The following is a 12,689-nucleotide window of genomic DNA, read 5'->3' on the forward strand; positions in this document are numbered from 1 at the left end:
TATTTCTAGTGCGAAAAGCAATTGAGATCGGATTTAGTTTGTTGATTTTGAATCATTAAATGGATTATTTCTAATAAATCTCTTGTAATCTCCTCCAATTAATTCAAAGATTAATTATAATGTAATTTGATGAAATTCAATCGATGACAGATTCTTTTGTGAGCTTTTCTTGTTTTGTAATAAATTCTGAAATTAGTTAATCAATTTTTCAACTTTTTTTACAGTAAATCAAAAAGCGAATTCTTCCGCTTATATAATTATCACAAAGTCTCCCAAATACAATGCATTCCCTTTAAAATACATATCTCGTGGAACTCTTAAAGTTTATAATCTCCTGTAGAGGGGTGATGGAGAAATGTGAGAAACTTTCTGATTCTTTGCCAATTGACTTGAAATTGTACTTTCAAGCGCCCCATAAAATGCTCATCTCTACAGGATTTTTTTTAATGCTTGGCCAGAGAGGAAACTCTGGCGTAGTTTGCTCATTTCTTACTTTTTCCCCACCAGGAAGGAAGCTATAATAATTATTTAATGGCATTAAATCTCAATTCTTTTTTTGTTGTGGCGGGGGTGAGGGTGGAAGAGAAACTCACAAACATGCTTCCCAAAAAATATAATAGAAGATACTTTCTACACAATTTACAGCTCTATAAATCCTCAAAAAGTTTCAAATCAATACAGAAGTGTCGGTAAATACGGTAAAGCTTTTTCTGTTTTGCGGTGAAGCAGTGTAAAACTTTTCACATATATGTATATATATATATATATGTATATAGTAGACAAAGCTTCAGTAGGGGAAGAGAGTGGAAATAGATTGCACTTTTCACCATTAAATAAAATAGTTTTCTTGGTTGCAAAGTATCGGGATTAATTGTGAAGAAGGCAAAACTAATAACACACCAATTTGTCTGTTGGTGAATGTAAATTAATTAAGAGTTTGCTGAAAGGGGTTGTACACGTACTATGTATTGTATATAGTATTTATTACCTATTATATAAGAAAGTGTCTAGTTGCATCAACATTGTTCTCAAGTTGAATTTTGTGACATATAAAGTTAAGTGTTCCATATGAGAAACTTTAGTTTAAAATTTAAATCAATAAATTGGCAACAAGATGACCTAAAAGAAGAATCACAAGAAAGTCCTTCGTCTTAAAAATTAAAGCTTTTTCCAAGAACTTTTTCTTTTTTATATAAAAATTGATACTCAATAAATATGGAAGAGATTTATTGATGCAAAGATTGACTTTTGCAAAAAAAGGAAGAAACATAAATCCCCAAAAATATTATATTTAATGCAAAATATTCAAGGGAATCCCCCCTATGAATGCTGTGGAGTTGTGAGAATTTCTATCCTTCGTTGTAAATATTCTAGCCATATTTCATTGACGAATTTTGCCAAGTATCCGTTTAAGTTTTCTTTACATACATGGGAGGGCAATGAAAAATGAAGAAATGATTTCGGGCTTGCAGAAAACTTTCCTCCATCATTTATCAACCAAACCATGGGGAGAGAATTTATGTGATTTTTTTTCTCGATGTATATCAAAAAACGATGAGGACATTTTGAGTAACTTTGGTGCCCATGCGAGAAGAGGGAGAAAACATATATTCTTCATCATTTTTCCCACTTGTTATTTACCCTCACTATCCTTTTTTCATCTACCCTAAAACCTCCGCCTGATCTTTTTCCACCCTCAATATATTCTAAAGATTTTTCCAACTCAAGGAATGAGATAAAAATTGCGCTAAAAGCACATAAAAAGGGAAATTATCGCGTTAGAAAAAAAATGATGATAAAATAGTTAAAATTATAAAATATCTCTAGATGGATGCTTTTTGCTCTTGCAATGGGGGAAAATGATAAACAATACAATAAATTATACTTAAAATATGTATGTAGGTATAAGAGCTGAAACATCATCCATATTTTTCTGAAAATAAACTCACGCGCGGTGAGAAGTGAAAATGTGTTGCGGAATAATAATAAACTCACTCGCTTATTAGTGGATGAATAAGTGAATTGTAGTGCGTCTCATTCACAATGCAACAACATGAAAAAGATTTTAAAATATATCCGAAAGCGGTTCTACAACAGTTGATTTAAAAGAATTTTTATTATTTATTTTTATTTATTTTATTACGGGTTCCATCCGTTTAGATGATTTCCAAAGAATTTTTATTACGTCACTATAATTATGAAAATTTCTTAAATAAAAAAAAATCAATTTCTTATAAATCTTATTCATCTTATCAAATATCATTAGCGTTTTAAAATGATCCGAATAATAATTTTCGAAAGCAGATCTATTTCGGATAAAGTTGTAACGTCGAAAACAAAAAATTGTTAATCGGGTTTTAGTTAAAAAAAATTTTACGGTAAACCTAAAAATATTTATTTTAGTAGTTTCTTAAAAACAAGAATGTGATTTTTGTTTCGAAAGTTTTAATGGTAATTCCCCGAATTAACATAATTCATTGTATATCTAAACAAACCCAATTTGACTGGGGCAAAATGATCTGGGTAAAAAAGAACTTCAAAAAAGTTTATCAAAATGGTTGTGTTTCAAATGAAACACCCTGCAATGCGCGATATATTTTCACTGAGCTCTGAAAGGGTATATATGAGTGCATTCATAAAATTAAATATGAATCCATCTCAATCTTATTCACATTTTCAGACATTTGCTATGTGTGCACGCGCATTGTTTGAGGAGAAAATCATGTAATTCTGTGTGAAAAATATTTTCCAAAGAGACACAGCGAGAAAGAGAAAAGTATCGTGCAAAACGTGATCAAAAGTTGCTAGGGATGGGGGTTGGTTTACATTTTGCAAAAGATGCGGAGTTCAAAAAGGAGCACACGTTTAGTATTAATCAAATAAAATACCAGCACGTCTTAAAAAAAAATGCATTTTACGTTCTTTTGCAGAAGCACCATAGAGAATGTATTTATGGGATTTTGCACTTGAGAGTGCACTCGATTGCACTGATATGCGCACAAGTGGAGGGAGGGTGAGGAAACTCAAATTGCCGTCGAGTGTGTATGTCATGCCAATTGCAAACCGCTCTCTTGGGCGGTGTGGGTGGGTGGTGTATGTTGCCACATGAAGAAAATTTCTATTTGTCAGTGGATATGGCATGGCAAATTGGGAAAGTTCTCTCTATACTTTGTATACATACATAAGTAAATGGAGGTTGAGGGGATATATGCTCTTGCAGGTACTTCACGCGCATTTCGTGTTCCAAAATGTCGAAGGTTTTAGTTTTCAATCAATTTCACACCGTGATTTATTGTGTCTACCATTCGGGTTGGGTGATAGAAAACCACCTCTCCCGTCCACAAGGTACGACCTTTTTGGAATATATTTTGCTCACAGTAATTAAACTTCTGCGAACGCAAAAAGGGGGCCACGAATAATTTCTTCGCATAGATTTTCTCACAGATAATAGGGAGGAAGGTGAGGAAGAAAAAGGTATACTTCGAGGAACCTTTTTCCTATCTTCTTCACAAACAATTCTTTGAGATTTATATCGCACACTTGACCTTTAACTCCAAGTGGGGAGTGATTAAGATTAAATGAAGAAGACTCAACAAATGAAATCGACAAATATTTCACGGTACTCTCGCTCGAGTATTTATCAATTTACCCCCGCACGGCATGAGCTTTTGCAATGTATATATCTATGTATGTATGGCGAGCTTTACAAGAAGTCTAATTGAGGATGAAATTCGTGAAATTGGAGGAAATTCTCGGCAAGAAAATCTTCCTCTGCTTTAGTGTATGGATGGTGGATATCCCCAAGTACGTGCCCTATTGAGTTAGGAAGAAAGTTTTCTTGGATAACTTTCAAGATTACGCGATATATGCTTTGGCACGCAAGCAAAACTAAATCTTCCATGTGAGTGTTCGTTGCAACAATATTTTAGTAAGGAAGTAGGATATATTTTAATTAATATTAGACGGAAGAAGCCACGTTGAGGAGTTTCTTTGCCGTCTAAATTTCAACAGATTGAGATGAAAAGTTTCTCTTTCGAAAACTTTCATATATACGTATGCAAATTAAGTGCAATGAAATTTTCAATGAGCTTAAAAGAAAGTTTTGAATAATAAAGAATTATACAATGAAATAAGCAGAGATTTTAATGTTAAATCTCTTACATTTCTTTCAATAGCCTGTGTGGTTTCACTTCGTCTTTTCATTCATTTCATAAAGCAACAAAAAAGTATGTATACATTTGATTATAAATCCTTAACTTTTGAACAGAAATAAACCCACAAAAATGGTTCAAATTGAAATGCTGTGTACTTGGCGTGGAGTGAAAAAAAAAACTCCAAGAGTATTTTTTGTTGTTTGTTCATTCAACACAACGACATAAAAAAAGCCTCTCGACTCTCTTCGTATCCTTTCCCTTCGGGACTTGATCTTTTGTTCTGCAAAATTATCCACAAGTTTTATTTTTTACTTAAAAAAAAAGAACCATAGAAATGTGTTTCGTATTAACATGGTATTTGTACTTTGGAAAGCTTTCAGAATTTGCGTTTTTTTTAACAAGCAAAAAAATCGCATTCAAGAAAGTTTTCCGCTCGTCCATACCTATTTAACTTGATCCTTTTCTCTCATTTATTCTTCTTTTCATAAATTTCATCTTTTATATATTTTTTTCTCTCGTGTGAATTTCCTTCCCTTGTGGGAAAGCTTCCCTTTCTATCTCTTACGTGTATATTTATATATTTTTCTTTACTATTTATAAATATTAATGATTGTACTTCACATATATATTTTTTTCTTTTGCTTTTTGCGAGTATGGCGTGAGAGTTGTGGGGGGCTCTACCACTCTCACACACATTTTATTCTTTATTATTTTCTTCATCCCTTTTTGCTGTGTGACTTTTTCTTCAGCTCAAAATGAACGGTGTACATGAGTTGGGAAAAAATGAAGCAAATGGGGATGAAGGAAAATTGAAAATTATGAGTAATCTTTTCAAAGGGATATAATAAATACCTTCCATCTCTTCTCTCATTTTTTCTGAACAACACAATGGTTCAAAATTCGAATAAAATTCAGAGAATTATGTTGGTATTCTTTGTAATCTGTATGAATGGGGAACATTTCATTTTTATTAAGTTTATAAACTGATTGTACAAATCATTTGTTTAAATTAATAATAAATTGATTTTTAACAGTCTTCCATGAAAAATAAAAGAAATTGTATAATCTAATTTTTTACTAATTTATATAGAACCAATTTTTCTTTCTGGTTTTTTAATTAAATTAAAAAATAAATAAATAAATGTATTTAAATTTAACTTTCGTTAATATGTTTTAATAATCCTAATTTGAATTAAATTCGACTTCTTAAAAATTCTTTAAAACCCATTTTTAGCCTTTTTAAATTAAATTTCTGGCTACGCCCCTGAATACAAAAAAAATACGTCAGTGCCAAATGAAATTATTTTTGCCTTAAAAAATTCATTTTCAGACGTTTTAAGGGTTTAAATTAAAATATTTACGTACATCTCACAGCTCGGTTTTATATCAACAAATGAACCTTTGCGTCATTACCTGCAGACCGTTGTCTAAAGGGAAATTTGATGAGAGTCAAACAGAGTGAGAGAGATGGAGGGTGCACAGAAAAGTTAGGAAAAGTCTCTAACGCGGTGGAGAAAATACACGCCCTAATTTCTCGCTAATTTACGTCATTTGCACCTTTTATTTTGTAATAAACAACAAGTCTCTATATATCGCAATCTCTCAAGTCAAATGGAAAAAAATAATGCAAATTCAACATTTAATTTTCTAACAATAAACTCTTCTCATTTAAATTTATCATCATCATTTCTATAAATAACAAAAATATTTTTACTCCTTCTCCTTCCAACCATCGTAATGTGAATTCTTTTTTTTATTGTAAACATTTCGAAGAAAATGAAAATATAAATGTTCTACGTACTGTAATGTTTCACTGGAAGATTGGTTTTCATATAGCAAAGTCGATTATATCCTCACATTACCTACACAACATTCCTTTCTATTTATTTATTACGATTTTCCTTCTTGCTTTTGCTTAAATATTAAATAATTCCCCTATCTCATTTCTTTCTCCTTGTATTTTGTGGGTATACCTACATTTTATTTTTGCGTCGATTTGTGTGTGATGGCAATAATATGTTTTGATGGATGATGCTCCTCATGTAACTTTTTCTGTTTTCTGTTTATGCTCCTAATACAAAAACTTTTTCACGTGGCAATTTTTTTTATTCCACGTGGCTGCACTATTTTCTTTCTCGCGAATTGACTTTGTAAATACAATATAAGAGTTTCATGTAAATCTCTTCGTTTCTCCTATATATGTAGGTATTTTTGTTTTCTATAAATAAGATCCCATACCCATGTGTCGAGTGTATCAATTACTTGAATAATTTCTCCGTATATTGTGAAATGATTGTTTGGTGTTTTTGTGTGTACACATTTAATTAATTAACTCCTTTTCTCACTTCCATTTGTATTGGCGTATTTTTACCTTCATTACATCCCCAACTCTCTCGTCCTTTTGCCACGCATCCTAATTGTTTTCCTCTCCACCGGGATTCCAATACGAACTCATTAATATATCTCGCAATTTTCTTTCTCTCCACTATTGATTTACCTCACCTCACATCGAAATTATTGACTTCTATCAATGTGAGAATTGGCAAATAACAGTACAGGGTGGATGAATTAGTAGATATATTTATATACTAAACATGATGAAGAACAGTGTATTTCTAACTATAGCAAAGAGATTTTCTTTTACAAATTGCAATTTCACAAGAACTTGAGCGATTTCCTAATGAGAAAAATTTCAGTTCTTGATACATTTTTTAATTGAAAAATTAATTTAAAAAAATCTCTTCGTCTATATAAAAAGAAATAATTTTTGTAAAGAAATTGAGAAAGAAACAATAAAATAAAAATAATTAAAACAGGAAGAACTGTAATAATTTCAGAGGAAACAATATTTAAAATTATTTGAATTCAATTCTTGTTCATTTAAAGCTTTTGTGTATAATAAATTTGAAATAAGAACTATAAATATTTATCCAAAAAGGACCAACGCAAAACTTTAAAGTTGTTTTAATTTGCTAAGAAATGTTGTATAAACTAAAGAAAATCCTATACCTACTAAAATCCTTTTATTCCACTTCGAAAGTTTATTATGTATTTAATCTCATCCAGAGGATTCTACTTAACGTTTCTTAATACACTGTTTTCAAACTTTTGGACAAGAGGGTGGATGTATTTTTTTTCTTCGAGAAATGCGGGAGAGAGTGCCAATTTTCTCAGTTTTTCTCTATAGTGTTTTTATCATGTTAGTTCTTTTGTGGGGAGAATCCACTCAAATATGGTTTAGTTGAAATCGATTTCGTTGTGTCTGCTGTTTGCAAGAAATGGTGGCGAATGTGCTTCTCACAGACATTCCACACATACAAGGTAATGGGGAAGATCGCGGGATGTGTGGATTGTGAATTTTTTCGGAAGCAGGTATATACGACATATTAGACAAAAAACGCGGGTATAGAAAAGTGTAGTACATAATACAAGGCGTGTGGGGATGTGAGAATTATTTACCGTCTGAGTCCCATGTGGCGGCTCCGTAGCCTGTGACTCTTGCGCCTGCACAGGAGTCTCTTGAAGGCCTGACGGAATTCGGGTGAGAAGATTGTGTAGATGATGGGATTGAGGGTGGAGTTGAAGTAGCCAAGCCAGAGGAAGATGCTCATGACGATGGGGGAGATGTCGCAGGAGGCACAGACAGGAATGAGGACGGCAAGGATGAAAAACGGTAGCCAACAACAGACAAAAGCGCCTGTAATGATGGCCAGTGTTTTCGCAGCCTTTCGTTCCCGCTTCGAGTCTGTTGAGTTATGATGCTTCCGTCGGGTGATTGTTGTCCGTACGGTGGGTGCTGATGTTGATGGGTATGCCACTGATAGGTCCACCGTCGTGGATTCCGGCTCCACGGCGGCAACTGCATGACTCTTCTCCTTCTCCACACCATTGTTGCACGTCTTTTCCGGGCTTGTATTGGTCGAGGAGACATTCGTGAAGGCCGTCGTGGTCTCACTGATTGTCGGCAGTGGACGCCCGATCACAGTGACAACGGCGGCCGCCACACCAGCACTCCCACCCGCTGCCGTTGCAATCATGCCGCACGGTTGCGCTTGAGCACCGCTCACCTAGAAAGACAAACACAAAAAACCACGGTCAGACGACCTTCGTCCCCCAAAAAGAAAATAAATCTCTCACAGAGTCTCCCTCCTCATGTCTCCTTTTTAGCATTTTCCGTCTTGTAGGAATTTCGCACACATAAAACCCCCATCTTCCTGGGGACTTCTCTTTCCCCCGTTCTCAGCAAGCATTCTCTCTCTCAACCTCATATATTTTCTTACTTTTTTTTTACTTCTTTTGCTTATATCCTATTCGACTGATACCACACATAAAAAAGGATTTCCCTCCATTAGGTATCCTTTTATACCAGATCCCGCGTAGCCGTGAAGAGAGTGAGAGAGAGAGAGAGTGTGTGGAGTTGAAAAAGAAATCCATGGGGTGGATTTTTTAAAAGCAGGTTGTTCAGGGTAAGAAAAAAAGGTTCTTTAATGCGATACATCCGACTTCCCCATAAGCAACCACTTAGGAATAATTTGTTGGAAAAAATCAATGTTGTTTCAACGCTTTGAGGATGTTATGTACAAAGAATTTATATATTTACAATTTACAACCATTTCAAGGAATCATCTATTTGCGGTAGAAATCAAGAATCAAAAATGTTTTTCGCTAGAAAATTTCTTTTAGGAATAATTTCCTTATTTTGATATTTTTTTTTTATCTATGAGAATAGAGAAGTTTATTCATTTTTGTGGCATTCAGAAAAATATATTCTATTAGTTTTATTATTTGCTATTAATTATCAGTTGAAGCATATGCATGAATGCTTTATGCAGAAAAAGCATTTAAATGAAACATAACAGGGGCGTGGCTTTTGTATATATGAGCAATTTCCCCTAAAATTAGCCAGTTAATACAAATAAGAAGATTGTGGTGTTTGAAATTCAAAATGAATGAAGTCCTTTAACTCCTAATAGATACTATATATCACTCTGATATGTTTGATGTAGGTAGAGCATTATATTTAAAGTATTATTTTTAAAACAGAGAAATTTCTAGGAATTTTCCCCACTTTGGCTCAAGCCGCTCAAGCTTAACTTTTGAGCAAATACAATGTTAACTTTATCATAACATGAGGGGGGGCTTTTCATATTCACAAACAACCCCACTTTGGGTGGATGAAATAAAAATTCCATCACAGATGGATTTTCCAGGAAGGAAATTTACTCTCTATTATTAAGTCGCCGTGACTTCTCTTGGTAAAAAAGTGTTGTGTGTATACATCTCATGTGAGGCGCTGAAGGTGGCAAACGAATATATTTTACGGGCAAAATGTGCCTAGAATTCTCATCATTTCGACTATATTTTCACCCATTCCCTAATCCATCCGGCAAATAAACAAAAACACCAGACCTTTACATCGAGATCCTGCCAAGAGTGAAAATTATATGGCCGTAAAGAGTTCTTCATGTGGAAGAAACAACGACTCTCCCGACATTGGGGCAGCACCAGCAGTTCTTTCAGCAAGCCACGCCATGGCTCCTGATCAGCTATTGGGAAAGAGGTGGCTAGTCTATGGGGTGGAGGTAGAAAAAAAAGTATCACGTACGCATTATGCGCCGCAATGTAAGTCTCAAAGCAAAAGAGTGGATGGAGTGCTGAGGAATTGGTATTGAGTTACCACCATCTCATTCAAAAGGGGTAAGTCAACCAAAGGGAAAATGCATTATTTTTCCAAAGAGAAAAATAAGCCTAGAAAAAATAACTCACAGAGTTATTTAAAATATAAAAACGGGAAGCTTTTGTAAACCAGGCGCCTCCATCGAGATCTGTGAATGTTCATTTTTGAGCACTTTTAATTCCTTGTGTACGAGGTATATAAAACAAATTTGCAACATAAATAAGAAGAAGCTCTGCAGTAAGCTTAAACATCATCTTGGAATTCTCAGCACAAAATGCATTGTCAAAATACATCATTTAGGATAAAATTCTTAATGAGTTCTGCATGCAAATGACGAAGGAAATTGCATATATAGTTAGAATGAAGGTATGTAGTTTTGGATGCAAATGTGAATTCCTCGAAATGGAATGACCATCCCCCCAAGAGAGTATGCCACAAGAGTCTTCTCTGGGTTTCCCTCTGTGAGCAGGATGGTATAGCATGGGTGTGGGAATGAATGTTAGTTGAAGATACCATGAGAAATGAGATGCGTGTGTGCTTTTCAGCAAAAGGGTGTGCGGGTGTAACAGTGGAGGATGTTTGTTTTCTCAGGCAACATAGTGCCAATCCCATCAGGATGTTTTCTTCTAACGTAAAATGCGGGCCCTACCGCGCTGAGTGCCCCCAAGGAGTCAATCCCTCCCCCTCAGCCCAAAAAGGATGTATCGTGCAAATATTTTAGTCGACTTCTTGAGTGTTTTGGGGCTTTCTCATCCCATCTCTTGCACAATCCACCAATTGTTTTCTTCTCCGTTTGCACAGGACAGCAAAAACATCATCATTTATGCTAGAGTCTATTATTGCTCCCCAAACAGAGCAAGTGATCTCCATCACGCATTGAGTATTCAACTCGTCCCGACAATCCATCGATTCTGGCCACTTTTGGGAAATTTCCACACACACAAGAATTTCCACTAAAACCAACCATCCTTCATGATTGCGACATCCTCCACCGCCCCCGTTTGATATATGAATGTATATTCCCAAAGCTCAAGCACAGCCCTTTCGGAAATCCTCCACCGCAGCTTCTTCCCTGAGAGGATACAACATTTACCTATTTTTTTTTATTTATCTCATGTCCCTTCATCGGGAAAATGATTATATATGTATGTTAATTTTGGAAAGTGATCCCTATTTTCCGTTCCACACGCACAAAAGTATTTCTATATATAGCCAAAGAACCTTTCTAAGGATTCTCTTTGGAAATGAAGGAACCAAAAAAAATCTTCCTAATTTGATTTAATTTCTCGGAAAATTGAATTGAATCGGAGAGGAATTTTCTCTTCATAATTTTTCCAGCTAAAATGTTATTTTTAATTTTACCGATAAAGTGATTTTCTAATTAATTTGTGAAAAAAAATTTCATTTTAATGATAGAAATTTGTGGAATTTCAATTTGACAATTAAACACAGAAAAAGGACACATTAATCTCGGAAAATACTTTCTTAATACATAATACAAAAATTGAGCGGTTGCATGACTTTGCTTATTCACAATATAATTCTTTATATGAATTGTTATGTTTTATTCGACTAATGTGGGTTGAATAAGAAGCGTAAAATGTGGTCATTGACCGGAAATATAATTCCTGAAAGATTTATTCACCATGAATTGAAGGAATTTCAAGGGGAAAACGATTATGTTGGGCGACTTTTGGGGGAGAAAGGTGGGTGCCACTGCGAAGGGTACAAGCATGATGCAAATAACTTAAGGTGGCGCACTCCCTTGTGAGCTGGTGAGTGACGTCACTCCTCGGCTGGGGATGGGCGGAGCGATGTCATGGAGATGAGCTTTCATTGAGAGCTAGATTTAAATTTGAATTTAAAATAATAACAAACAATGTCCAAATTTCCCCGTTTCTTCGCATTTTGGTGGCCGGAATTCTTGCAAATTGTGTGAAATGGTGCGTTCTTTGCGTGCAAATTGTGGTGGTTGGTGTTGCTGTGGGGCTGAGGAAGAGCCCAAGTGCAAGTGCGGGTGGGAATTTTCGAAATTTCGCCCTCGTGATCGCGCGTGAAATGTGCACTCTTTCCGGCTTCTTCCTCACGCCCACAATTTGCAAGATTCCTGGCCATGGTGAGTCCTCTGCATGCACAAACTGCCGCGAGGACTTGCCAAGGAACCCAATGAAGACGGTGGAATTGGAAAATGCGGCTAAAAATGAGTGAAAAATGTGACTTTGTGCCAATATTCTGCGAAGGCTCACAGAGAAATTCCATTAATTTGAGCCTTTTGCAATTGGCACCATGCGCATGATGCTAAAAATCCTCAAGACAAGAAGTGGTCATGCGCCTCAATGTCCATGATCACTTCTTGTCCCAAAAAAATATTCTGTGCAAACCTTTTTCGCTCCTTACATAAAAGATAAGCTCCTTTCTCCCCATATTGAATTTGGCCCTGTGGGGCAAAGCAATGGGTTTGTACTTTTTAGCCCCTGGATCAAATCCGACCGTATGAAATTCTTTTTCTCCCCCAAATTCCCTTTTTACCACAGAATTCCCAATGAATTGCTCCCCATTCGCTATTGGGGATCTTGGGATGTGTAAGAGGTGGTACAGTGACCATGAGTGATGGTCAATTTCTTTAATTTAACACCGCATGCATGAGAATTTTGATTTTTTTTTTGCCTTTTTAATTTGAAAAATAATTCAATTGAAAAATTTACCTTGCGAGCCTTTTCTTTGATGATCATGGTGGTTATTTACTCCATATTGCAGATGGCAAATGGTAAATGCTGAATTCTTGCAATTTAACACAAATATTTATTCTCTTTAAAATTTTACGATCATTTCTATTCTACCGTTTCTACTTTAATCTA

At 35.0% G+C, this 12,689-nt stretch overlaps 1 protein-coding gene across 3 annotated transcripts in view; it reads right to left on the reverse strand.

Moving 5' to 3' along the window:
* LOC129796792 (5-hydroxytryptamine receptor-like) overlaps nucleotides 1-12,689 on the reverse strand; it is a 63,056-nt gene that overhangs the window by 8,471 nt on the left and 41,896 nt on the right. For all 3 annotated transcript variants that reach the window (XM_055838877.1, XM_055838875.1, XM_055838876.1), the window contains one exon: nucleotides 7,614-8,221. In XM_055838877.1, the coding sequence (XP_055694852.1) occupies nucleotides 7,614-8,221 (608 nt within the window). The remainder of the gene's footprint in view (nucleotides 1-7,613; nucleotides 8,222-12,689) is intronic.

The sequence above is a fragment of the Lutzomyia longipalpis genome, chromosome 1 (genome assembly GCF_024334085.1).
Source record: "Lutzomyia longipalpis isolate SR_M1_2022 chromosome 1, ASM2433408v1".
Taxonomy (NCBI): Eukaryota; Metazoa; Arthropoda; class Insecta; order Diptera; family Psychodidae; genus Lutzomyia; species Lutzomyia longipalpis.